We start from the raw sequence: 26,534 nt of genomic DNA, 5'->3' as shown, positions 1-26,534 counted from the left end.
AAAAACATTTGTGTCAGTGATAAATATGATGGATGGATCATATAATACTATTATGCCAACATACATGGATCAAAAGTGGTATTCTAACTTCATAACTCAGACACAAAATAAAATGTTGAAATGGACAAAAATCTAATAAAAAGCACACAGCTGCCTCTTGGGACAGTGAAGTGTATGAATTAAATATGGTGCTGTCTCTTAGTCAGTGAGTCTGACAAACTCCAGTTCTCTCCAAACCAGCCAGGATTTAAAACTAGAGCAGACAACTGTGTGTCCTTCTCCAGTCATTTGTACTCCTCTGGAAATATAACGCTTTGATTTGAGTGGACACATCAGGATAACCAACAACAGGGATTCTCTGGCATTTGTCTCACTCCTTCACAATACACTATAATCTGCTCAGAGGCCAGCACAATAAAACAGCAAAACACTTTTTTTGTTTCTTTTATCACAATCTATCGGGGGAACTAAATCAATATGACATTTTTCTAGTCCTAGAAAAAAGCTTTTTTCCATTTGTTGTCATACTTCTGCTATCAATATAGACTACATTACATATTAGTGGAATTAATAATCTAGCGTGTAACCAATGTTTTAGTAACAATGATTTAGATAAAACAGTTGTTTTAAAATGTTGAATAAAAATGAGAAATTTGGACTCTACATGTGTTGACTTAATAAGTTATATCAAAATGTAGACTTCTCCTAATCCAATGTCTTGCTGTAGCAAACTGATGACATAGTAACATAATAATAAAATGGTCCAAACAATCTTAATGGTTGTGTTATGTGTGAGTGCGTGTGTGTTAGGGGCAGGCGGGGTGGTTAAAGAGTTACAGCTTTTAATAGAAACCACTCTATAAACATGGGGAGCAGGTCAATAGCACATAAAAGGAGCTGAATCTTATTATTAAAAGAGAAAAGGCATTTAAACTACATTGTGTTCTAGTTTTTGTTTTTGTTTTTTTCTTCACAAAATCAGTTAATAGAACAACAACAAATATAATATCTCTGTTAAGTCTTGCATTAAATTCCTTGTTAATATTCTATTTATTTTAGTCATATTTTATTACAATGATTAGAGTATTTTTCTTTGAGTATCAGCATCAAGTTGGTCTAAATCTGTGATGTTTTCAAAAATATAACACACTTTTATCCACATATTTGTATTTGTATAATAGTATCTTTTGTGTGCTTCAATAGATTCTCAATCCCACTTCTAAATCAGGGGCCCAGCTGGTTGGTGTGCGGGGCAAACCTTTGTAATGAGGAAAAATTCCAAATGAGCTGCAATGGTCAGTTTGAACGACAGCTGCAAACCCACCGCATACTCTGCTCTGTATGGGAACTGCTATGCTGCCCAGATATACTGTCACGCACACAGACACACACACGCACTCAGAAACATTGATGCAAGGGCTGATTTACAAAGCAGGATTGATTTCTCAAAAGACAAAGGCCCCATGGACAATTGACTCTCAAGCCTTGGGGGACTGGTTGCTGAGGAGAAAGATGATGAAGCCATTATGAACTAGCCTTCTCCTGCTAACCATTAAGTATTCGCAATGAGGAAAGTTTATGCTATGTTTGCACAAAAAAAAAGAAGAAAGAAAAGACTGTTTCATGGCAAAATTATTACATTTGGAACTAAAAATGTGTGGTTAGCATTTTTCACAGATTCTCTTGGGCAATCTGTTCACACAAAGCAGGAACAAAGAGAGAAAAAAGGAGTACGCTAATTGATTTAATTAGTCTAAACGTGAGCTTTGTTTAACATCGGCATCAAATTGATTAGATACGGTCTGTGTGATTATGAACGTGTTTTAAGCGTGTGTGTTAGAAGGGGCTTGTATTGTGCCTCTGCCCCAGTAGCGGTGGTCCCAGCTGGCATAGGAAAAGGTTTGGGGTGGGGGTCTGTGGTGGAGGTGCTAGGGGGAATTAGACATGCAAATTTCCCTGTCAGGCTACTCCCCAGAGGATGACATGAATTACACTGATCTGATTTAAAGGGTGTGTCTGTGGACGGGTTTTTGGGCAGGATCTCCGTACTCTCACACACCTTTGGGGAGCAAATGTCACTAATGATGGACCTGCTTTGGAATCCTGAGCTCTCGAGTGCAACACCAAACTGCAGTGCGGGATGTCGTATAGCCCGATAGATGTATGGGAGGGACAGATATCTTTTGGCCAACATGAAGGAAGGTTTGAATTTGAATCATAGTTTTTGAAGTATTTTTTTTTTACAGGAAACAAATATTTTATAATTATGTATGAGTGCCTGCTTTTGTTGTCATATATTCAACATTTTTTAACTCAATTTCAATAGAAAGGAAAAGAAAATTTCTTTTTTTTGACAAAAATTGTACCTACTCAGTCGTATTTCCCTCATTCATATTAATTTGTTCCACATTGGATGCTCTTTCTGACAAAAAAATTAATAAATATTTATACTACTACTACACTATATTCTCTGCTACAACCTGTACACAGCTTGATTGGCACACTTAGATGGTAAGAGTAGTACTAGAGAACACTGTTCACTCTCCTTATCCTCTGGGGTGAGTTGTATCCTTTCCATTAGACCGAAACAAAATCCCCCACAGATACACTAATGGCTCTGTCCTTTTACATGGGTTTAGGAGAGTTTGAGCGATAACATCACATCCTTTTCTGACAGAGCCGTTTTGTACAGCCACTGCAAATATGTGCTCAAGTGCCTGCAGTACAACCATAGTACACATCCACAATACTGTCACTTCAGCAGAATATGAATGAAGCCCTGAAATACGGCTCCTATTTCTATTCTCTAGCCCCTTCCCCCTGGACTTCATTTGTCCCTGTCCGGTCAGTATGTGAGATGATATGTAACTGTCAAAGTAGCCCACTCCATACCATTGCAATACAGTGCGGTGCAAAAATATGTGCATACTAATACTCTCTGGTATAGGGAGTAAGTGGGTATTTGCTGAAAAGACCCTCATTACAGCATTCCTGGCAGGTGGCGTACAGTAGCTAGCTTGCAAACAGGATACTCGTAAAACTATGTCCTGATTGTTATTGTTTTGTAAGCTCAATAAAAAAAAATATATTGTGGAACACTAAAATGTAAAACAATGAAGTAAACCCATTAGAGTAATCAAATTAGACATAGATATTCTTTCTTTTTTTTTTTTTTCTTTTTTTTTGCATTCTCAGCTGCAGTAATATCTTAGCTCTTGTTACTAAAATCTGTTCACTTGGCCAGTTGTTTTCACTTCTCTCCTTTTTACTGTTGGGTTGCAAAACAGGAAGTATCACAGCACAAAACCGTTCCCAAACATCTGGACAGTGGACACACTCACAAACATGCAAATGTGCCTAAACATGAGCTGAAACACACACACACACACATACACACACACGTGCTCGGGTGAATGTGCTTCACCAGGATGTTGCAACAGGATGTCAGCATCATTCAAGAGATCTAGAGACAGAGAAGAAAGCGGCTGTAGAAGTACTTGGAAGCACCTGTGTTTACAGAATAGAAGAACGTGTACTCAAGTAATTTATCTGTAACTTGATCAATATAAGTGTTGTATGAATGAATGTAGACGTAGACGTAGTAGTTGATGTAGCATAAGCAACTGTAATTTTTGATTTGTTGTTTTACAAGTAATATACATTTTTGGAGGATGTAAAACTAATTCCCTGGAAAATTATTATATTGGCAATCTAATGTCAGAGGCAACTCAGCTATTTATGGATGTGTGGACATTAGAGGTAGACTGATATATCCGCCTTTTTAGCATATCGGCTATTGGAAATCTTCAGCAGAGACTGATTTTTTGTTTTGGTCTATTTGCTGCTGAGAACATACACACAAAGCTTTATTTTAACACTTTAATACCATGAGACAACTGCACTAAATGTGATACACTGCTCTCTTTAAGGTTTGCGGTAAATTTAAATGACACAATTTGAGGAAAATAATCAAAATTGACCCAAAACTATCGGCAATTGTTTGCTCTGGATTCTAAACAATCAGTAATGGCATCAGTCATGAAAAAACCCATATCGGTCAATCTCTAGTGGACACAAGAAAAAGAATAAGGACCAGAACAGATGAAATGCTTTGTAAGCACTATTTATCAAGGTAAAACTCTTTCTCTCTCGCTGTCTGCCTCTTATCCCCTGAGCCCAGATATCCACATTTAAGAACATGGCCCAATGAATGAAGCCCTCTGCACAACTGAACAAAAGGTTTCCCTTAAGTCCTTAAGCGCGGGTCTAAAAATCTACAGAGGGGAGATTAGCTGACCTCTACTGTCTTTGAAAATACATCACAAAGTACCACCAAAAGATTATACTCCCCTTTAAATCTATTAGATGCAGTCTTTGTAGCAGGAGAGGGATCAAAAGCATGAGGCACTGTGTTTTCAAATAATGCACTGACAACAATTGATGGATGGATGTGTTTAAGAAAATGTAAAATAGGCTACAGCAATTTCATCATCTCTCTGGCTTCCTGTGCGCAGACTTTAAATCAAATCCAATCTAAATACAGTCAGAGACGCTCGCATAAGCAGAACGCACATGGGCCGAGACAGACTGGACTCTGTGGCAATGTTTGGGTGTATTTTGGTTTAAGACAGTTGTTTCCTGTGCAGTGGTGTTTTACAATGCACTTAAAGCCAGCTGGAGCTCTATCATTGGAGCCTGTTCAGCTACGAGCCATTGAGTCAGAAGACAGAATGTGTGTGAGAAAATTAACTAGGAAAAGATTGAGTGCAGACTAGAGGACTATTTTTGGAGCTTCCAGTAATTACAAAAGATGATCACATAGAGGGGTGCGATGCTGGAAACCAAAAACACAGTGAATCAAATGTTTGTTTTGTGTCGTTAAGATCTAAAAAGTAAGAAAACGTTATGCAACTTTGGTAACTCCCCGTTGATGGAATCTCTTGACAAAAGTGTCATAGGACGTGTCAGGAGTCATTGGTGAGAGGTGTAGCAATATATATATATTTGACAAAAATAGCTGTACCACAGTTACCAAGGTGACACAATGCATACATTTGAAACACAGACAAAATACAAAATGGATTTCAACAACACATTTTCAGGAGCCTGTGGTCAATACGAGAGTTCATGGTCATGGTCATGGTTAAATGTTTGTTTTGAAAGTATCCATTCTCATTTTATGTGTTTACCAAAGCTGTTTTTATGGCAAATCAACTGTTCTAAATATATATATGGACAGCTTGTTTTTAATGTTAGGATTTGACAATGTATTGATTTAAACAAAAATGATTAATAACATGTTCTTCTTTACAATAGCAACCGGGTGAGAGGTCAGAGTGTGGGGTTAGTGTGGGTTTTTTTTTATTCAGTGAAGAGTGGATGTTTTTGTGTTGTTGTATATAAGAGCTGATGAGACAAAAACACAGGCATACTAATATGATTTGGGAGGACGGATGGCAGGAAGCAGACGGCACTAATGCAGTAGCTCTTGCATTAAGTCCTTAGAGACCGGCCACAAAGCGCTCGCACAAGTAGAGAGTGCCTCGTCATACATTTATCTTTACTTCACAGCAAAAAACTCACATCAAAATACTGGTGACAAAATGGCTTTCACAGTAAAAAGATGTGCACTGTCCTCTGCTCTCTCCTCTAGAAATATCCTTTGTGCTGACAGAACACTGCTACCTGTCAACTCTCATCACAAACAAACACAAGGAAACTGCTGCAAGTGGGAGGGGAATGACAAGCAAGTCCTCCAAAAATAATATTCTATTCACACGTGCGGTACAGCTGCTTTCTGGCTCTTTCAATAAACAGAGAAACACTGGTGCAGGATGTGGTCGTGGCTATAAATCAGGGTTACTACACCAACTTGGTTTCTGCCATATCATATTCAATTGAAAACATCAACAAGTTAACTTAAAATTGCATAAAAGTATGAGCATTTTTCAGAGCTGTGAAATAAGTGGACTTTTCCAAGGTGTTATTTTATTCTATATGCACATGTGCAGAATCATAATAAATTAGTTGCAGGTGATACTGAATATTGATTGAATATATATGTATATTTTTAAATGATTATTAATATTGTTCCTTGATAATTAGACCATACTTAAGCAGTTCATCAGATATGTGCTAAAACATGCTTATAAATGTATTGGTTGAGGTCAGGTTAGGTAATTCAAAAAGTGATTAGACTAGAAAAATATCCCTTTATATCCTTATATGATGGATTACACTGCAAGATAGTTCTGCTTTTTTATTGTTAAATCAGCTCTTTTTGCAGCTTTTAAACAGAGATAGACCAATATATTGGTTGGCCAATATATCAGGTTGGCCAATATATTGGACTTTTTAGCCGATCGCCCATCGGCCTTAAATCTCCAGCACAGACCGATATTTTGTTTTGGTTGATTTGCTGCCTAGAACACACAGAGCATACACACAGATAACTGCACTAAAGGAGATACAATGCTCTCTTAAAGGTTTGTGGTAAAAAAAAAAAAAAAGGGCTCTGGGTCCATTTGTAGTAAATTTAAATCACATAATTTGATGAAAATCATAATCGCTTATCAGCCATCGGTTGTTCTTCTAAGCGGTATCAGACAATTCATTTTAAAATAGTTTCTGAGAGTAGATATATATCCATTCTTCTCAGTTTTAATATTCATTGTCCAATATATGACCCACATCTACAACAAAGGAGTTTCATTTAATTAATACGTTTTATTTACCCTAAAATAAAATTATAATTACAACAACTTCTAGTTAATTCCTATCTTGCAAAATAAAATTGAGAAATAAATTTGCCTTGGTATTATGCTCTTCAGCTTGTCAACACTTCCGGCTCTGGACAAAAGGACGGCGGCTGTAAATCCTTCGCTCAGCAAGTATAAGGCCTTTTGACCGCACCTGCCTGTCCACTCATCATAACAGGAGGAGCGTATCTTTTAAATGGATAGTGAGATTGCCAGAGAAGAGGATGTGAGTGAATGTTTGCGTGTGAGTACAAAGCCCTGGTGCCGTTGTTATTTCCTGCAGTGCTGGTAAGTTCTCTGAAAAGGTTTTGTGGTCGGAGCTCAAAATGTGTTCTGTAGACAGCTGGTGAGAAATAACAAAATGCCAGCATGTAAATTAGACCAGCAAAAGGGTACAAACAACAATAAAAAAGGAATAGAACTAATCATTCTTTTCTGACCCGCTCTTACAATTTCTACTGCAAAAAAGTATATATTGTTTTGCTTATTGGTAAAGAATTCATTTGATCCAGACAGTGATGCTTAACCACAAATGCATCTTCAGAATTACTGGTAAAATTGTGGATTGTTGCCAACAGACAAATCAAAACATATGTAATCTTTTGGGTTGGATTTGGACATCTTCTCATTTGATTTATATTCACTTTCTGATCCTTGAAAAAGTCTCCTATCTCGATCCAAACAGATGTCCACTTTAATCTGTCATTCATTTTGGTTTTGGGGTTAGCCTTTTCCAGGGTGATAGATCTGTGATTAGTGGACTGGAGACTAAATCTTCTCATTATCTTTATGCCAGGACTAATCCGGATGCTTGCTGGCATTTATCTAGATTCTCTCTAAACTGAGGCAGCCCCATGCTGAGATGGGACAGTGCTCTAGGGGAATCTCCCACACACACTCCTCATTACAGAATGGGACAGGACAAATAGGTGTCATTAGCTACTAGCATCTGAGCTCCTGCTTTAGATTATTGTGAAGAAGACCAGATAATAGGAATCTCTCTACATGCAGCCAAATAATAATAATAATTTATATACAAATTGGGTTTGATGGGCTGGCTGCTGTTGTAGTCAAGTCTTTCTCTTAATCCAATTCACATAAAACTCTTAACACTTCACACTCAAATTTTCAGATTAAGAAAATAACAGATTAAGATAAATCGTAAAGTTAAACCTCTTAAGAGCTCTATTCATCAATTAATGACAAGACCAAAAGTAACACTGGATTAGTGGCAAGTAATGAAAGGGGAGAGAGCAAGTTCAAGAAGATATGGTGGTAATGTGCAAAATAACACTGCGTATATTACATCTAAAAAATAATAAAACTGAAAATAAGTTTTAGAGGATATGTCAAGCGCTTTTATATTACCTCAAGTGAAAAATAACTCATTGCTGATTTATATTCCATAGCGGTATTGGTAAATAAAGAGACGTATATTTATTTAATGTACTAAGTCAGAGCCTGCTATAGGCCATACCCCAGAGTGATCTATTGAACATCCATAATCTATCTTCCTATGACAGAGCGCACAGAGCAGAAACCAATTAGTGACGTGTCCCTTCGGAAATGAAGACTAGATATGATAAAGGATTCGCCTGCAGCAGAGACACAATAGGCCAAGTCACAATTAACCTTTCCATAATACAGGCAAACACAAGAGCAAACTCACACATTATACCAAAACACATGCTTCTATTATAATATGCAGTTGGTGTTGAACAGTACCATGAGTGGCATTGGTCACAGGGGAGACGAGGGACTATTCAGGTCATCTTTCCTGTCTGTTTCGTTTATCTCACGTTGACTGAGGCAATTTCCTGTCCCTCATCTATTCCAACTCTCCCACTTCCAACTGTTTGCGTCTATTTTTTCCACTGGCCTCCTCCCTACCTGGTAGCACGGCAGGCGTAGGTGTGGTTAGCAACATCACAACAAGGATGGAAACAAGGTCACGCACACATCACCTATGCAAGGGCAAATGTGCACAAGCTGTGATTTGGACATTAACTATACTTATACTTAAATCTAGAATACATATAAACTGAATGCTGGTGTTAACTAGCTGAACCTTTTAACAAATGTATTGATGGGTGGTTGTGTTGGCTGTGGTGATGTACATTATACAAGTGTGCTATATGCCTGATCAATAGAAAAATGCAGACTAGAAGAGCTAATAGCCATTAATTGAATAGAAATGTATAAACACATAGCTACAGAAGATACATTAGTTTCACAAGGACACAAAATGAGAGCATAAAGTACTGACTGACTGTTCATATATGCTGACGTCTAAATACCTGGCACTACCCCCTCTGTTGCCCGTGGTGACAAGATGAGTAGGTTTGGGGGGTGGGGGGTCCACACTGACCATCTGTCCATGGCCCGAAGATCAATGGATCCAGGGGGTGGGTGCTTGGTGCGTGCGGGGCGGGTGAGGGAGTGGTTACATGGCCAGGCTAAATATGTGACCGACTGTGACCAAGGCTTGACTCCATATGCAGCCTGTTTATTTACTGACCACGAAGCTCACTGTGCTTTCCACTGGTGCAAAACACAGTCTATAATCAAAAATTGTGGATTTTGGTGATGAGTTTCAGCAGCTGTGACACAGGGCCAATTCTGTTTTTAATTCACTAATAACATAACTAAAGTAATACTCATGTGGGGCTTGTTTACAGGAGTAATTTCATGCACACAGTTATTCACAGATGTGTTAGGGTTTGTATCCTGATAACAGATCATGTGATTTTGTTATCAGACAAATGTAAAATGACGGAAGTGCAGAATTATTACTTTATACCATTACTAGCTTTTTAAATCTAAAGCTATTGCTGATTTTTTTAAATAATGATAAAATCTGCCTACCTTACTTGGTCATGGAAACAAATTATAAAATATGTATTTCAAATGTACAGTCCAGTGTCATATACTGAATTATTTTATCATCAAATTTTAGAAATGGAATGAAATCAACACAGTCCTTTATCACATATCCTTCCCTTAAGAACAATCAGATATTTCCTAATTCCTAATAAAACATGTTTCGTTTAAAATGAATGTTGTAAAATCACAACATGTGTGGAGTATCTGGCTCACTGTGGCAGTAGGTCACATGAGACGAGGACAACGCTCTTCAGCTCTGTGTTAATGAATCAACAACAAAACAATGTCAGCCCCAGTAACTGCCTGCATCAGCGACTACCACAGCAGCAGGCTACTGAGGACTCATACGAGAACATAGAATATATCCACACTAATGAATATAGGCCACTGAAGTAAACCACTGGAAAAGAATATTCACAGGCAACTGGAAAAGATAAATATATAGGGCACAGTACACTGCAACTAGTTTCTTACTGAAACAGTCTGACATGACACTTCTTACAGCAATCTTAAAGTGTAGCAAGCTCCTTTAAAATTCACTGTTGATGCTGGAGCTCTGGAGCAGAGGCTAAATATGAGGGTGTGGAGAGAGTAGAAAAGCTGCACCACAACACAGGTCTGAGTATAGTACTCTAGTGTGTGTTCACTGTATATCATGTGTTCATATTCACATCAGCTTTGTGGGATGTGTGACACTTACCTAGCATTTGGCTGAAGAGTAGCTGCTCCAGATCTCCCAGAACTGTCACAACTAGCTCTGGGTCCACCTTTAAAAAGCCCTTATCCCCTTCTCCTTCAACCCCTTTTTTGTCTTTCTTATCCTCCACTGACAAAGAAGCACTTCTGGTCTTGTCTCCTGGTTTTTGGCCCTTCACGGAGCCTCCAGCTCCGTTACTGTTTGGTTTGGTGGGCAGGTCAGAGTCTGTGTCTGCAATGGGACTATGGTCTGAGGACTTACTGATTGGTTTGACCTCCGCATAAGGCCCTCGTGGTTTACCAGGTCCAGGGATCCTGCTGGGCTTCCCAATATTAGACGTAACAGCTGGAGATACAAACGGTTTGGGTTTACCCTGAAACAGAGACTGTTCCGACTTTGAGAGTGTTCGGGACAGGGGCGGCCTCCCTGCTGACTGTCCTGCTTTAGACTCTGCTCCTTTAGCCCCAGGTCCAGCCCGGGTCGAGTCATCATTCCAGCGAGGAGACTGGTACAAGTGCAATTTCTTTTCAGCATCAGTTAATACACACAAGTTATTTAGAGAGCGTTGTTTCCTTAGTCCCGATGAATTTGGGACTGGAATGGGTATAGATCCAGAGGTGGGTCTGTAGACCTTGAGCTCTGACCCACTGGTCCGTGATTGTCCCTGTGGCAGAGCAGAAGGCTTGGCCATAGTTTTCCTGGAGGCCATGGCCTGCGATGAATAGTCTGTGCTGGGGACAGCAGGAGACCTGAGGTCCAGATCTCTAGGCTTAGCCGTCATGCTAATGTTAGCCACATTAGCCTCCAGCATCCCTCCTGCAGAGAAACCAGCAACAGCATCAGCAATGTCATTAACACACAGGAAAAGGTTACAAGAGCGGAAAAAACAACGTGTATAACATATAAGAAAACCACTGGTCTAAAAGAAGCTGCTCCCCTCTCTGTCCCTAGAGACTACAGACTGAGCCAGACTCCCCCCTGTGACAGTGGCTTCAGCCTTCACTGAGATGATGATGAGTGGGTTAGTAGAGCAGCAGTCACCGTACTCACTGATGGTAGTCCATGGATACAGAGACTGGAGCGCAGCCTTTAAATCCTCTTGTGATTGAGGCACAGCTCCTGTCCTCTCTAAAGACTACAGCGTCTAAAGGTGTATGAAACACAGACAGGTCTCTGGAGCTGTGTCCCTCCTGCCCGAAAGGCAGCAGCCACTGAACTGACAGCAGCACAGAGGCAACAGAGCCTGCCCCTCCTCTCTCTCTCTCTCTGCCTCTCCTGTTCATTCCACACTGACTCATTCACCCGCCCCCTCCGTCTTCTCCTCCACCTTCTCTCCTTCTCTCTTCCCACTGGCTGATTCAGCTGCCTGTCTGTTCAACACGCACCACAGATGTTGTGTTATGCCGCACACCAGCAAGTGTGAACATAAGGGTTCTATGATCAATTACTGTCATCTGGTACACACAAAATTCCTTCCTTTTTCATTTACACTTTTTGAACATGAATTATACGCAACAAAAAATATCATTGTCAATCTGAAATAAAAATATATGCCGCCTATTTACATTGTGCTGTGGGTGAAATTATAACACACTAATATGACACAGATGTTAAGTTAACATAGACATTTTAAAGGTGGTTTAGGTTTATAGGTGCCACAACTGATTTGTAAGAAAAATCCCATCAGACTTCAACCATTTACTTGTTTCTCGAACACAACAAGATAAGTTAGTCACTAATTATGCTTCAATTAGAAACCACTGAAGCCTCTCCACACCCCTCCTTCATCTATGACTCCTCCCTTCCTTCCCTCCCCCTTATAACACACACACCATCCCCCTACATTTAATATACACACACGCGCACACACAGCCCATTAGGCTCACAGTGTATAGATTCATCACACTCTCATCTATGCCACAGCACGGCCTTTCTAACTCCTCTGTGATCGCTGTCTATATTTCCTATTCTACTGTGTGGTTGTGTGTGTGTGTGTGTGTGTGTGTGTGTGTGTGTGTGTGTGTATAAGGGGCTACTTGTGCTGCCACTGAGTTTGTGTGTCACATCAATGAGACAGACCCAGAGATTTCACAGCTCCCATCCAGGGTCTCTATCTCTGATGCACTGGTGCAGTTACACAAACACAAAAGTTAGAATATCTTAAACCGCCGGGTACTATGGTTTTGGTTGCTTAAAAATAGCTGCTTTTAAACCTCATACTTGGGTGGAGACCTGATAAGTGAGGTCAGAAGCATTAAGTCATTCCTTTTTCCATTAGAGGTAATCATAATGACAAGCTGAAGTCCATTAGGATTCATTAGCAAATAACAATCAATAGCTGTTTAAAAATATTGTTTTTGATAAATTACATTAAGAGCTTGTCATAAAGTTAAAACTAGAGATGCGTTGATGAATCATTATCTGTCACAATATCAATATCTGGGTTTTCAGTATTTGAAACTTGATGCCTCCTGAAACTATTGCAGAGACAGAAAAAGTCATCATCAAGCTCAACAAAGTATGAAATTGGTATGTATAACAATCATTTTTTTCATTAAATTTGAAACAGCGTTGTACAAGTGGTAACATTATGAATGTTCAGAGTCTTCAGTGGCCATTGAGTACTTATTTTTTTGGGATTGGACCCAATACCAGATAATAGTGTTGGCTGCATTCTTTGTAATATAAACTCAGCTGTTTCTAAGTGAGGCTTTTCCGCGGTCAGATACAAGGCTACCATTTGAAACACACAAATAGCATTTTTCGGTTGGCTCTGCATTATTCAGTTGATGATAAACCAGAGCAAGAACAAGATTCGGCCTATGCTGCCAGATTCCATGCTCAATATTTGCTTCTGTTTTATAAGAACTCATAAATAAACATAATTTCCCCAGCTGACCCCACAAATGCCAAATCAGATACTTGCATACATTATTGTTGTCAGTTGTCAGGACAGCAGCACTAAAGGGTAATGGGAATAGATTTCCATTGCAGGAGGGACATCCATGACAAAAAATCTTATTATTACAAGTTTATAACATATTTATTTCCCAGAGCTTTGTCTTTATACCTGTAAAATAACACACACAATTTATGTTTTATCGTTTTGGTGAAGTAGGCTATTTGGAGGTAGCTTTCATAAAGTCCCAGTGTTGAGTTTGTTTGCCACACTGAGTTGCTGGCTGTGTACTGACATTTATATGAGTCCCGGGGCAGGTGGGAGGCGAGTGAAGGGGTTAAAAGTTGTAATTTAAGGCTAATAGGTGCTGTACTTAAGCCCTTATACCTCCCTGATGAGAGATTGAAGTTTGTTAAATCATATTGCAGGCACAAGGCAGGTCTATGTGTCCAAAGCTAAAACACACCAGTAATCCAGTGTTCCTGAAACAGAGCTAAAGTGTTTCTTGATGGGCACACAACCACTTGTTTGTTGGCGCACTCGTCTCCCTGGCTCCACAGTCTAATCACCTAAATATACGGCTAATGCAAACATAGATTTTCGCACTTGTAAAGGCTACTCACAAACACACACCATGCTGCTTGTGCACAGTTCGACTCGATGTGAGCGACCTGGACGAACATCAGAGAGGCCGGATCGGACTCAGCGCCAACGCTTGTCATTACCCCGAAACATAGCAAACTCACACATTCAGTCGGTACGTCAAGCCATTTGAGGGCTGGAAATCTGGGAAACAAGATGCGGCAACTTTGCATGAGTATATTTGCCCTAGCATCACTAAACAGTTAGGAACAGATTATCCATTATATTCCCGAGAAGTCATGTGGAGCGGGCAGCAGGACACAACCTCATGCACAAACACATGGGCAGCCTGTGTGGTACATTATATGCATGTTTGCAGAGATACATAAGGTCATTTGTGCTAAACGGAAAAGTACCGATGAAGTAACTAAAAAGTAAAAAGTAACATTTTGTTCTTTCTGATGAAGGTCACAATTTGTCATCATACACACTAGGCCTGTCATGGTAAATACTATATTGACTTATTGTTTAATACATGACAGATAGAACAATAATTTAGGAGAGTACATATTGACCGTGGGTACTTTTTCTATGCACTGGTGGGAAATATTTGGTTATTTTGCTGTACTACAATCAGATTTGAGCTCATTATAAGTACAAATTAAGGTAAATCAAAGTTGGAAAATCACAAATCCATGCAAAAAGATCCAATCCATTATGTATATATCTATTCACGTGGGAATATAATGCTTTTAAGTCAGCACAATTTAAGTATTTTAGTTTCAGCAGTAGAAATTGTGTTAATAAAAATCACTAGTAACAGAAGATCCTTTCCTACCACGTTCTGCAGCAATAGTTTTCCATACAGATTGCGAGAACCTGACCTAATTTAAATTACAGAAGAATCTTTAGTCAAGCTTAAAATAAACATAACACAAGAAAAGAGTTTTGTGATTTGAACATCTAAAGGTCTTTTGAGACAGAAAGCAATAAGGAAGAGGAGGAAAATGGCGAGGAAGGATCTTTTTATGTGCACTGATGGAGCTGAGGAAGCCTGTAAGACACAGAGGGGAAATCCTGCCCCTGCACACCTCATACATTCACTTTATGTCTATGAACACTTGAACAGAGAATAATACTATGGCTATGACACAGCGCTGTAAGGCTGTGTGGATGTCCTGTTTACTGACAAAACTGTGAGCTGGCGGACGGCTACACATAGCACTTAGCGTCTCACCAAAACGTACAATAAAAGTGTTACTGTGCGACTGTTTGCTCAGTGACGCGTCTGTGGTGGTCCCAGTAAGAGCGGGGTGACGCAGACTTTGACTCACTAGCTAAGGCATTTAGGCTATTCTGGCTCTAAAGGGCTATCAGTGACAATGGTGTGAGTGTGTATCCGTCAGACAAGCGTAAATCTCACACAAACACCATTCAATGTCACCTTTTCACCGTGAGTCATGCTCAGCTGAGAGAATGAAAAACAAAAAAACAAATGATGGCAAAGAAAAATATGGTCGCGTTTGGATTTTGGTTTGTTTAGTGAAAGCACTGGCTAAAAGCTCCCTTCAGTGTTGACATTCGGAGCAAGCATCCCAGAGGTATCCCACAATGCTTTGCTGCAGAGCTGGTTGCTTGGTTACTGCGTGGCGCCCACAGCTATGGATGTCCTTAAATAGTCCTACTACAGTGAATTCAGATGTGGTAGAAGTGGAATTCAGCAGTACAAATGTTAAATATGTATATTGATAAAGTGCATACATGTTTATTTTAGTTGCTATGACGATTATGTAAAATCAGTGAACTGCAAACAGAGTATGTTAATACCTTATTAATAATTTGCTGATGTCTAAGTCATATTATAACTGTTGAATCTACATAATGCATTTGTTTGCCTTGAAGTGAACTATTAAAATAAATTGACGTTAACACTTTTCTGTATTATGAGATTGTTTTAGTGTTTCTGTCTGAGATTGTCAGTAAATTACATACAGACATATTATGGAGTGTGAATGGGAGCTCGTATAGCTTGATTGTCCATGGGTTATTACTTTGAGACATAGATGTCTTTGTGTGTGTGTGTTTTTTCCTGTGTGTGTGTGTGTGTGCGTTTTGTGTGTGTGGTCCACAGAGAGGTTACACACATGACTGCCTCCATAACTCACATCCTCGGGTCTAAAATCACCCTCAGAGGTCAAACACTGAATCTTAAAGTGTGCGCTCATTCTGTCATTCCTCAGTTCACTCCCCCTTCTCTGGTCCACCCTTTTGTTCAGCGATTAAAGCTGTTACTCATATTACTGTGACTCCAACATTGTAAGGAAATGTCTCTGAGGCCCAAAAAGTACAGAGGTCAAGCTTTGTCTGAGCACAGTGTCAGAACAGGGCAAAATCTCTCACACTATTACTAATGAAAAGCGACTAAGGTGTGAATTAATGGCAAATTATTGAACAATAATGTGTTGTCAGCAGTAATCCAGGGGTCACAAGTCAGTGTCTTCCTAATGTTGGTCACAACTCAGATGTCAAGTGAGGGTAAAATATGATTCTCAACTTACAAAAACACTATAATATTTAGATTTAGATCACAATATTGAGTAGTTTGTATACCCACATGAGTTATTGCTGGGATTGGTAATTAATTGTAAATACCACACAAACTAGTTCATATAACAATGTGGTAGCATTGTATTATATTTAAATTCAATAACATACAATGCTGGCAATAATAGACTAAGCACATATCTTTAAAATAGACCAAGCACATATCATGTAAATGGCATCACTAAAGAATTCCTCACTATAATGACAAGACATGTCAAAAGTATGGTCTCAGTTTGTCCCTCTTTGATGTTGAAACCTAAATAGTGATTACTAAGTCACTTGTGCAGATGAGATAGGAGATAATCCAGTGCACGCTTATGTCTGATCACTGCTAAACCACTCATCACTGCCCAAGCCCAGCTCTGCAGTCTGCGTACAGTATGTCTCTGATTAGATTGGCCCAAAAGGATTATACACTGTCTAAGAGTCCATACAGCAGAGGTTATCTAAAATATATCAGTGACATTACACTGATCAGCAGCAGCAAATGCATGGAAATGACAAAATGTAAAATGTTTTTGTTTTTTTTCCATTCCATATGTACAATATCAAATTATGTAGAGTAATGGACATGATTCAGAAAGTGGATTATGAGCTGTTGTCCAGGCCTCTCTAATGCATCCTCACCACAATAGCAATATATACATTTTATGTCCCTCATTATACACACATAAAAGTGGAGAGCTTTTTACAGCACAACATGCTGTCCACGGGGGATATTCAACTGACCTTTTACAGCAAAATGAAAAGTGATACAGGGTCAAAATCACATTTATCTTCCAAACACCATCTGTGTACTGTCACATGCACATAGGGTTACATACATACACAACAGCAGCAAAGGGACCCGCTCACAAGCTCAAATGCACTTCTCCTGAGAGCCTGGGGTCAGGAGGTCCGGGCCTAATTGAAAGACCACATGGAGCTACAGTCACATTAAATGGCCAGGTCTTCATTAGAGGCAGCACACAAGACGTAAGGAGAGCTGATTATGTTACCAATGATTGAGAGTAACCACACTCAAAACACTCACTTAAGAGGATTTTGTTTTGTTCAGACATATCAAATAATAATGTTGCTAAATTGAACCCGTGTAATGATTAAATACATACAAGTTAATCATTAAATTTAATCAAATACATTGTAACTGTAAAATGTGTAGATTTAGACTGCTGAACTAGTTGCCTGGTGTGGCTGTCATATGTTCTGTTCATATGCAGAAGCGTCTAGAACCAGACCATAGAGTGCATCAGACAGCTCTCCACATTTGTGTGCTAATCTCATTGTCATTCAGGACAAAATATGCAATTTCTTTTAAGTCAGATTTACAGAATTACAGATTTCTTTTAGTGCTTCGCTCGAAATGCTGTTTCTCAATCCTCTTTTTCTTTTTTTTATTAGTAAGCCGGCATGTTTGTTTTGACACAAACTTACAGATCAAAAATTGTGGAGATTGTCTAGACTGTACATCTTTGTAAAGTATTGTGAAAGCGTGTAGTCTTGCGCTTCCCAGGCAACTGAACAGGCACGCTTCAAAAAGAGACAACAGGCTAGATTGCCTGATAGGTCTGTTTTGATGTTTAATGAGGCATAGATAATTGCTTTGCATAGATCTCAAACTAATCTCAGCTCTAGCCAGTAAGCTTCAAGTGTTTGATGCAGCATTGTGATTCAGTTTTACATGTTGTTATAAAATAAAAGCTTGGGGATTGGTGGAAACACTTAAGGAGTTTCTAGCACCTGGGATGGTGGTTGTAAAATGAGGTAGTTTAACATTAACCTGCCTTTTAATCTTTGCTCCCCTAATTATTTGTCCTCTCTCTTATTAAAATTCATGAACTGCCTGAACCCCTTTTCATCTGTGAACCGTTTCAACCTTTCCCCCTTTTCTAAAAAAAACTTTCATTTCTTTGTCTCCCTATGTCAGATTTTAAACTAGAGTTTTTATCAAGCTATGATCCCTCCCTCTGTGTAAATGCAGTTTCAGAGCAGCCCTTACACATTCGAGATCAGTTTCTAACGCCTGCAAGGGCCAATTACAAGGGCTCAACCACAGTCCCGAGACAGGGCCGCTTTAAAGAGCTGGTTCCCTGGAGGACACCGCCCCCTTTTACACAAGCAGCTGCTCCACACCCCCAAAAAGCCTTTTAAAGACTTTATATGCAGTCTGCTCAGTGATGTAGTGTAGAGGTCAAATGTCAGAAATAAGGTTAGACAAGGACATTTCATTAGTATTAAAATAAGAAACTGCCTAAAGCATCATGTGCCAAGAGGAATACTTTAACAATTGAAAAAATGGCTGATTAACATGACCAAAATGTGATTAACTGTACAGCCCTATGTGCCATTGAGAGTTACATTAGTATGGAACTGTTTTAGTGAATGTACCAATATGTACATTGTCATTTCACTGTTTGAAAAATAAGCCAGTCCAGCCAATTACACGATAGAGCCTGAACCTTGGTGAACTGTTCATAAAAATCTCTGTTCCTTCTTTATTCATCTGCAAGAAAATAAAAGTTGGTTTGTGTTTTGGTTGATGGATGATTGTTAAGAGGGACCATTCTGGTTCACATTCCATGCTTTTCAGGATTTTTGCATCACCACAGCAGCAATGCAAAAATTAAGAGAGACAAGCCACAGATAAAACTCTCTGAAGGCTCTTCTCAAACTGACCACACTGTGCACACGGCGGGGTAGACGCTGATGAAGTCTTACTGGGACAGTGACTTTGTAGGTCACTGCAGTGGACTAAGGGGAAAGCTTCAACAAGAGGGAGGGTAGAACTTCCAGATAAGATGGTGAATACATACATTTATGCATAAATGTATAGTATCACATTTTTGGAGGAGATATGAAAACCAGAATAATAAGTATATTAAGAAAAAACTGCAAAAAGATACTGATTGGATTTATGAGAGTAGAAACTTGTAGTGTGATCTTTCAAACAATGCAGTGATATTTCTACATTTTACATGTAAAAAATGATTGATTTTTGCTAATATCAACTCATTGTTCCTGTAATGTGTTTTTGATCAATCACATTTAAGTTTAGCTAATTGTGCTGATAAAAATCTGAAAATAAACATAACAATCATCATCATCATCAGATAACAAAAATGCTAAAGTCAGACCTTATCATTTTTGTTCTATTCTTTCTCTTTTCTATTTGGGACACATAATCATAATCAATATTTACACAAAAATGTCTTGTCTTCTTTATTCTCAAAAATTAATTGATATACACCTTTAAGTTTAACTTTAAAATCATAGTTGGAGGTATATCGCAATTCAAAAATGACCCATTACTTCACAGCCTCTTTAATAACTACTACAAGCACTTGTTCTATCCCTCCTCAGGCTTACTAGAGATAGAGGTCCAGGATGACACAGAAAAGACTAAAATGATGCTTCACTACTGAGAGCACATCAGCTACAAACACAGTTAGACAAAGCATGGCTATCTCCACTGCCTCTTAGCTTCAATCAGTCCCAAAGGTCAGCCGCTCTGTCTGGTGCCATTAACAGTTTAATGTCACCGATATGCCTCTTGAAAATAAAGGCATCTCTCGTTCTACTTGACAGACAAAAAATACCGTTCATTTTATCAGTATCTAGCCTAACTAAAAACAGCTATGTGTATCTGGTAAATGTGTGTAGATGAGTTTTACCTGGAGTTATGTCATCACAACAGATTTCAATAGATCCAGAAGAGCAGTCACTCAGCTCGTCGATCATCGAGAGGTCACTTTCTTGAATCTGTACTCTGTGAACACAATACACATGGTTTACCGACAACGTACGTCCTTTTAATTATTTTCATAACTTTTGTAATTGTAATATCACTCACATGATAAAGCGTGAGGCATGGTTTGTAGATGTAATGTAATGTACTGTTTGGTCAAATATTCCAACTAAATCAATAAACAACAGCTAAACATTCATGTAGTAACAGCATAAAATTAAACTACCTACCCTATCATAGTAAACCTACAGGCCATACTGTTGTAACAGAACAACAAAATGACAAGGCAAGACAGGTTTTGTTAATATGTATGTGGTTAAGCCTTACCTGAAACTAAACGGAGCTACAGTGGCCATGTTGACTTTGGTGTCTATGAATATCTCCTCTTTTTGCTGGTATTGGTCCTGCTGATTGACTGATATAGATGGCAAAGACTTCATGTTGAAATCCATTTGTGGCGGTGGCAGGGGAGCAGGAGAAGAGGTGGGACTACCATCCTCAGGAGTCCTCATCTCCTCGTCTGATTGGCTCAAAGAATCGGTGCGGTCTTTTAAGGCAGAATCATAACAGGGCTTTATTTGACTTTGATCAGTTCGGAGGTTACTCTCTCTGTCCCTTGTGGACGCGCCTTCACTAGACAATATGTTAGAGTTCAGCCCACGTCTAAAGTGTAGCTGCGAGGGTTGGTTAGAGGTGCCCAAAGTTTGGTTTTTATTAATGTAGGTGTTCCTGTTCCCATTTTGTTCAGTCTGAGTGTAGGATGGTCTCCCCAGGTCTAGAGTGTCTTTAGAGTGCGGTGGGGTTATCCTGCGCTGGGTGATGGGACTGCTGTAGGCCGACCGAGATGCTTGTGGAACTGGAAGAGCCCCGGTCCGCTGAAAGAGCTGGCTTTTTAGGTTGTGGTCCCTGGCAAAGAAAGCAGGGATGCCTGAGCTGCGCTGGCATGGTGAGGGTGAGTGGAGTGGAGTGTGAGAGGGGGTGACTTTAGGACTTTGTGAGGATGTCCTGTGCTGGTTAGAGGTGCGCTGACGGGGGTCTGCTTTGGGAGAGGAGGGCAGAAGGCTGTGAGGAAGAGGGATCCCTGAGGATGAAGCCCGGGGAGCAGACTTCACGTTGACTCCTCCACTCATCGTTGATCTGAAGAGGGAAGTACAGATATAAGTTATGAAAGTTCAGGATATAACTTATTATAGGGCTTCCAATGAGGTTACATAATATGAAATTCCCAACACCTATAATAAGATTAGGTTTGCTGTTCTTCAATGACATGTGACCATGTGACATATGACAAACAAGGACATGGTATACCACGAGTTCAGCTTATTTTCAGCGAAGAATTGACTGTGAATCCAATTTGCCTGCTAGACATTCAAAACACAAACACACCACTGACACAAACTCATGGCTCACAGGCAGGGCTGCTGGTCAGAACAGAATGTTCTCGACTAACTGATTTAACACGCATCATCACAGAGAAATGCTCTCTTTTACAGTATACAATTTATAATAAAATATATTCTCACAACATGGGTTAAACTTGGTTTACTCCTGGTTCAGCCCTGAGTTAGTCCTGGTTTGGTCATGGATATGTCCTTATTAGACCAAAGGTCTAATTAAAAAAAAAAAAAAAAAAAAAAAAAACTTTACACTGAATTCTAACTAAAAGTGTAGGGACAAAACATACATTTCTATAAACTTTATGAAAAGCTCTGAAAGCTCTGACAGACTTTTTGGACTGGAATGTTCATTCAAGTTATATTTTTATAGATCACAAACATTGAAAATCACATACGTAACATTTTGTATGTATGCACACTTTATAAATGTGATCTCAGCTCATTGCTCTCTAAAGACTTCACAAAACATATGTGAAGTAAATGCATCTTTAGCTTTAAAGACTATAGTTACAACAAGAGTATACAACAGCCTACTAAGGGTTTGTTCTACTTGCAAACGACTTTATCACAATGGTTAGAATTCCTCTTCTATGAAAGGCACAATCATTATTGTATAAGAATTCAGGTCTGTTCTCTACGGGCCTGTGAGCACCTCCTGGAGCTCAGGTGCAGAGGGTCTGGGTCATTTGATGGAAATGAAGTATCTCCCAGGACACACTGAGGTCATACCAGCACTACCACCGCTCTGATAAACACAGGCTCAGGTGGTGGCACTGTCTGCACTTTTTAACAAATGGAGGATGAGTCATTTTAGAATATGACACATTCATCTTTTTCAAACAAACAATCTCCCTCGTCATGGGCCCGTCTAATACAAGAGGAGTTCCAGCGAGACCTAGCTTGGTTAATAATTTTAGACCTGATCCTGAACTGTCATTATAAAAACAAAATACAGAATATTAAATCCATTTTAAATAAATTATTTTGGTTTTACTTTTTAGTGCCATATATTTCTCATTCATATAAAATCAAAAGTTTAGCTGTTTATGTAACGTAATAACTATATGTCATTTATGATACAAAAAACTCCTGTGACCTAGCTGTTCATTCAGCAAAGGGGATAGTGCCACCTATTGGACAAAGTATGCAATGACAGCTGTCAGAATATTCTATATGGAAATGATCGGGATTTCTATTATTTTCTCATCTCTAAGTGTTTATTTTGAATAGTATGTCTCCATTGTCATATTGAATAACTTCCCTACATTGGTAATAAAAAAAGCTACATTTGTGTGTCAATAGGTTGGGTTTGTGTGACGTCACAACACTCTAAACTGCCCATAGGGAAAATTGAGCTGAAGGACGGATTGCATATTTCTGAACTGGTTTATGGTTAACCTTGCAGTAATTACTGAGCCTATGTACATAAATGGACATATATTTTACTTTACAGTCATTCAAACATACAGGCACTGCTGATGTCAGTTGAAAGCAGTTTAAGTCATTAGCTAAATTTGTAGACGCCCTATCAAAAAATCATAAAGTTCAACATTTGAGAAACTCTTCATTTCATTCAGAAAATTCTCGGCAAGAAACTCTCACTGCGAAGTCACAAGCCCATTACTCAATGTTAGCTGCTCTGTCCCATGACACACCAAAAATGATCCAATTCTGTTAAAAGACACAAAATTCTCTCACATAAAGTCAGGACCTTGAAATGAATATCCTCTGACTCATCCCCAAATCAATACGTGAGCAAAATCTGAAGGGCATGAGTAGAGTCAATGTTTGACAGTGAAACCTAGGGAAGAAGGTCAACAATGAGGTCATGTAGCTGCTTAATGATCAAACCCCTCTAAGGTTTCAGTGTTACCTGTACTGTACAATAAGTAACAACTCCAGAATACAGCATCTGCTAAAATATAGTCCATAAATACCAGGCTACTTTGGCCCTAAATTTTCGGTCTTACCTCTCAATGGACGCAGTGCTCCTTGGGACGTGTCTTGGCGGGATACGCAGAGCTGGCAGGAGGTAGGTCCCACTTCTCTAACGTCCCTCTAACAATGGTGTGTTTTTTCCTGGATCACTGTTGCATCCTCATAGCTGCACTCTGATTGGTGGGCACTACCTAACCATTCACCGAGACAGGAAGCAATGACAAACAGAAATAACACTTTTAGCCAATCACAACCTTTAACCTGAAGTGACTCATATTTACAGTAATTTCAAATGTTTGTTTCTACAATTTGGCACAAAAATTATCTGTTTGAATAATACAGTCGTTATTGTTTATGTTATTGTGAGCCAGTGACCTAGATGGAAATTTACTTGTCCCATTGTGACCCACAATGACACAGTGTCACGCAGAGTTGAAAATCCAGATGTGAAGAAATGTCCTGGAAGTTGAACTATGGCGGAGGTTTTTTGGTTGCTTTGTTTTGCTTTCTTTTTTTAATTTAAAGCTGTGAGCCAGTTTTATTGTTGCTTTTCTTCTGTTCTGACTTTGACCAAAATACATTTACCACTGGTTGCTGGTTTAGGCATGGATTCTTTCTCTTTTAACAAGTTTAAGTCATTTGTCTCTGTCTAATTGTTTTGGTCTTTAAAACAAATAATAGTATTTATAAAGCATTTGTTATCTGGCACTGGTTTCTCTGATACAAAAACTCAAAATAAATACTGTCTTTGGAACATGAACATAATAACACCCCAGTAAAACTAGAATATATTACTATACTCAGGACAGAGTAATGGTAGTTTCCTCAGTGGAAAGTTGATGCATCTTCTTAGCATTATAACTCTGGCAGGACAGCCCATAAACAAAGTATATATGCACATCCTCCTATGTCTCTACTCCATGCTGACTCTGCTGCAGATACCAACATATTTTAACACCTGGCGAAAACAATGGCTCTTCTCAAATCAAACCTACTCCCATAATGTGGATTGGTGTGTGTCTGGAGAGGGTGTGATGTTCTAGAGAGAATGAATTGATGGATGCTGCTGAGAGAACAGGATGTGAATGATGTTACAGAACTTTTATGATCCGGTCATTGTAAAGAGATTTTCTTTGTATGTTTGATTTAATGAACTATAACATCAGCCTGCCCGGGGACGACAGATGGTTAAGTTTAATGTATATTGTGCACTGTCCCTGTCTCATTAAATAAACTAAATAAATACACTGAATTTAGTAGGAGAAAAGTAGCTGTACGTCCTGCTTAGGCTCAGTAGTTTGCCAACATGCAGTATAGATAATTGAGAGCTGTACGTGCTTGGGCCTAAGATGTAATAAAGTACATCAAGGACAAGCTGTGGAGTCACATGCAATCACAAGAAGGACACGGATTTGGCAAAACATAATGCTTATCTGCTCTTCACCATGCCTCTACTTCCACTGGGGTGATATAACCAATGAACACAACAGTACGCATTCTCCAACACTGAACTTAAGCTATCTTTGTCTTCTCCACAAACCAACACAGTCTGTCCAGCCCAGATACACTTTTTAGCATGCTACTGGTGCCGCCCTGACTCATACAGGGCTCTACAAAGCTGACTCAGGCACATATCACATCTTGTCACCTCTGCTTCCCGTATATCCCCTTCCCCCTCTTTTCATCCACTTAAGCCCTCCATCATACTGTTTGTGTCTCTCTTTCAATACTGTACTGTTTATAATGTAAAGTATTTTTACTACATTCTTTCTTTTACACTTTCTATTTTTGGTGTTGCCACAGTAAATTTTCTTTACTCCAAAGTTCATAATTTGCCTATGGATTTGGCATGAGGTTTAAACTGTTTGACTTTCCATTATTACAGGTTTGGTACTGGCAAAAAAAACCTACACAAGCAAGTGAACCAATGTTGCTGTACTCATATAGAATACTTAACATAAAACGTACAAACAGTACTATATCCAACACTCAAAGTAAGCAATCAATATTCAAAAAGTCAAAATGAAAAAAAAAATGTTACTCACCTTAAAAAAGCAGGGGAAAAGATATAAAGCAGAAGTCAGTTAGTTCCCCATCTGTATTCTGCGCAGTGTGTATTCTGGCTCAGACCCGGTCTACTTTTGGCTGTCCCGGTGCACTGGGAGCATGTGCGTTTGTGTGTGTTTGTGTCTCCTCTCTCACGTCACGCCACTCGTGTTGCTGCCGCAGTACGCCTGCAGCCAAAGCCCCGCCCCTCTCTCTCTCTCACACACACACACTTTCCCCCTCTCTCTCCTCCACTGTAATGGACCTGTTGGCTTGGGCTGCCTCCCTGTGGTGAAATATAAGCTCCGTTATAGCAGTCTGCCCCATTAGCTGGATGAGTGTATCTATGTGTATGTACTGGTGGGCGCGTGTGTTTCTAGCACATGACAGCCTGCATAAAGTGACTAATGCATGATAATTACGCAGATGCAGCCACAAAAGTGAGGGGACCAAGCCCTTATATGCTTACAGCGCCTAATTGGTGGTTAGCAAAAGTGTTTTAAAAAGACAACTAAAGCTACAGTCACTGGGAAAATAACTAACAAGGCAGTATGCATGTGCCAGCCAGATGTTCCATATAGAGATTAAAAGACTTTAGGGAAAAATAGTGTTAAAACAAGAACTGAGGACAGGTTAAAACGATGCATATTAATTATTTGACTTTTCAGCTCGCATTACACTGCATATGGACCACACTGCATCAACTTAATGAACTTATGTCTACTTCAAATTAAGGTTTCTTAGCAATGTGGTTATGGTCTATGTGGTGTGCAGTAATCTTTACTATCATGGTTCTAAACAAGCATTTCCTCTTGATACTAACAAAACATTTACTAAGCTAAGTAGAAATATCAAACAGTTAAATCATATCAAACCTGACAGAATGCATGCAGTGCCTAGTCCCTGGTATGGTTAATTTGTCTCTCTTCTTGTGTCTATAAAAAGAATATCATTACAGTTATTTTAACAGCCACATCAAATCAAT

General features: G+C 39.2%; 1 protein-coding gene across 1 annotated transcript; it reads right to left on the bottom strand.

Annotated features, from left to right (window-relative positions):
- Positions 1-6,843: 6,843 nt before the first annotated feature.
- LOC117373033 (uncharacterized) lies at positions 6,844-25,827 on the bottom strand. The gene is made up of 6 exons (XM_055223130.1): positions 25,549-25,827; positions 23,536-23,694; positions 20,496-21,305; positions 20,095-20,189; positions 10,342-11,154; positions 6,844-7,101 (listed from the first exon to the last, which is right to left on the bottom strand). Exons 3-6 carry the CDS (start codon positions 21,296-21,298, stop codon positions 6,884-6,886), a joined length of 1,929 nt encoding a protein of 642 aa, XP_055079105.1. The 5' UTR covers positions 21,299-21,305; positions 23,536-23,694; positions 25,549-25,827; the 3' UTR covers positions 6,844-6,883.
- Between the last annotated feature and the right edge of the window lie 707 nt (positions 25,828-26,534).

The sequence above is a fragment of the Periophthalmus magnuspinnatus genome, chromosome 7 (genome assembly GCF_009829125.3).
Source record: "Periophthalmus magnuspinnatus isolate fPerMag1 chromosome 7, fPerMag1.2.pri, whole genome shotgun sequence".
Lineage (NCBI taxonomy): Eukaryota > Metazoa > Chordata > Actinopteri > Gobiiformes > Gobiidae > Periophthalmus > Periophthalmus magnuspinnatus.
This window is presented reverse-complemented; position numbering and strand designations above follow the sequence as displayed.